Raw genomic sequence first — 1,121 nt, 5'->3', positions numbered from 1 at the left:
CCCCCCCCCAAACTTCCAGAGGCAAGCCTTTCCACTGGCTAATTGTCCTCGCTGTCAGGAAGTTTCTCCTTAATTCCAGCCTGCTTCTTTCTCTCCTTGAGTTAATTTCCATCCCATTGCTTCTTTTCCTGCCTCCTGGTGCTTTGGAGAATAGGGGACCCCCCCTCTTCTTTGCAGCAGCCCCTCAAATACTGCAATCTGGCTATCAGGTTCCCCCTCCCCCGTCCTTCTTTTCTCTAGACTGGCCAGACCCAAATCCTGCAGCCGTTCTTCATAAGTTAAATAAAAGAGTTTCTATCCGACTCCTGAGTTTTTCGGCTGCCTTAACAGGGCTCTCCTCCTGGAAGCGGTTTTTCTAATGTCAATTAAATGTCAATTAAAACAGGGGGGGGGAAGTCGCACTGCCCTGGGGAGTCAGGACGTGCAATCAGGATGACAGTTGCTCAGGACCCCCACCACCCCCACCACCGGTGACCCTCTTCTCCCCTTCCCCAACAGAGCATGCGACTGAAGCTCATTGCCAGCAACAGCACCATGGAACGGAGGTTCAGTCCTTGGATCGGGGGCTCCATCTTGGCTTCTCTAGTGAGTGGGGGGGGAGGGGGCAGAGTGGGAATCAAGGGAGGGGGTGCAGGAGGGGAGGAATCGGGGTCGTCCACAAGTCTGGAGAGGGCGTAAACCTGGGTCTGCCTCCTGCAAGGGTCACCCAAGGAAAGGGCATCAATCTGTGGGTCGGTGGGGAGGGGGCTGCTCCGCCCTCTCACCCCCTTATTTCTTTTTCTAGGGGACCTTCCAGCAGATGTGGATCTCCAAGCAGGAGTACGAAGAGGGGGGCAAGCAGTGTGTGGAGAGGAAATGCCCCTGAATGTCTCCCCTTGCCCCCCCCACCTGTGTGCCCCCTCCCACCATCTCTGGGGCGGATGCAGCCTCTTCCCGGCCTGGGTGCCCAAATCCCCTCCCCACCGCGGTCCTTGCTGTGCCCTCCCTCTCCTCTCACCACGCCCCCTGTTGCGTCCGAGAGCCCCCCAGCCTCCAAGATTGGGGGGACCGCAGGGGACCCCAGGAAGAGAGGCTGCCTCGCCTGTTTGTGCTCCGACTTCCCTTCGTCCGTTTCGCCAACT

The 1,121-nt window shown here is 58.2% G+C and overlaps 1 protein-coding gene across 1 annotated transcript in view; it reads left to right on the top strand.

Annotated features, from left to right (window-relative positions):
- Positions 1–865, top strand: part of ACTL6B (actin like 6B) — an 18,668-nt gene extending 17,803 nt beyond the window's left edge. Inside the window, 2 exon segments of the mRNA XM_015813143.1 lie at positions 440–585; positions 785–865. Coding sequence (XP_015668629.1) covers positions 440–585; positions 785–865 — 227 coding nt within the window.
- The last annotated feature ends 256 nt before the right edge of the window (positions 866–1,121 follow it).

This window comes from Protobothrops mucrosquamatus, unplaced genomic scaffold (genome assembly GCF_001527695.2).
Source record: "Protobothrops mucrosquamatus isolate PMUCROS unplaced genomic scaffold, P.Mucros_1.0 scaffold141, whole genome shotgun sequence".
Lineage (NCBI taxonomy): Eukaryota > Metazoa > Chordata > Lepidosauria > Squamata > Viperidae > Protobothrops > Protobothrops mucrosquamatus.
Note: the sequence above shows the minus strand (reverse complement) of the source record. Positions and strands in the feature narration are given on the sequence as shown.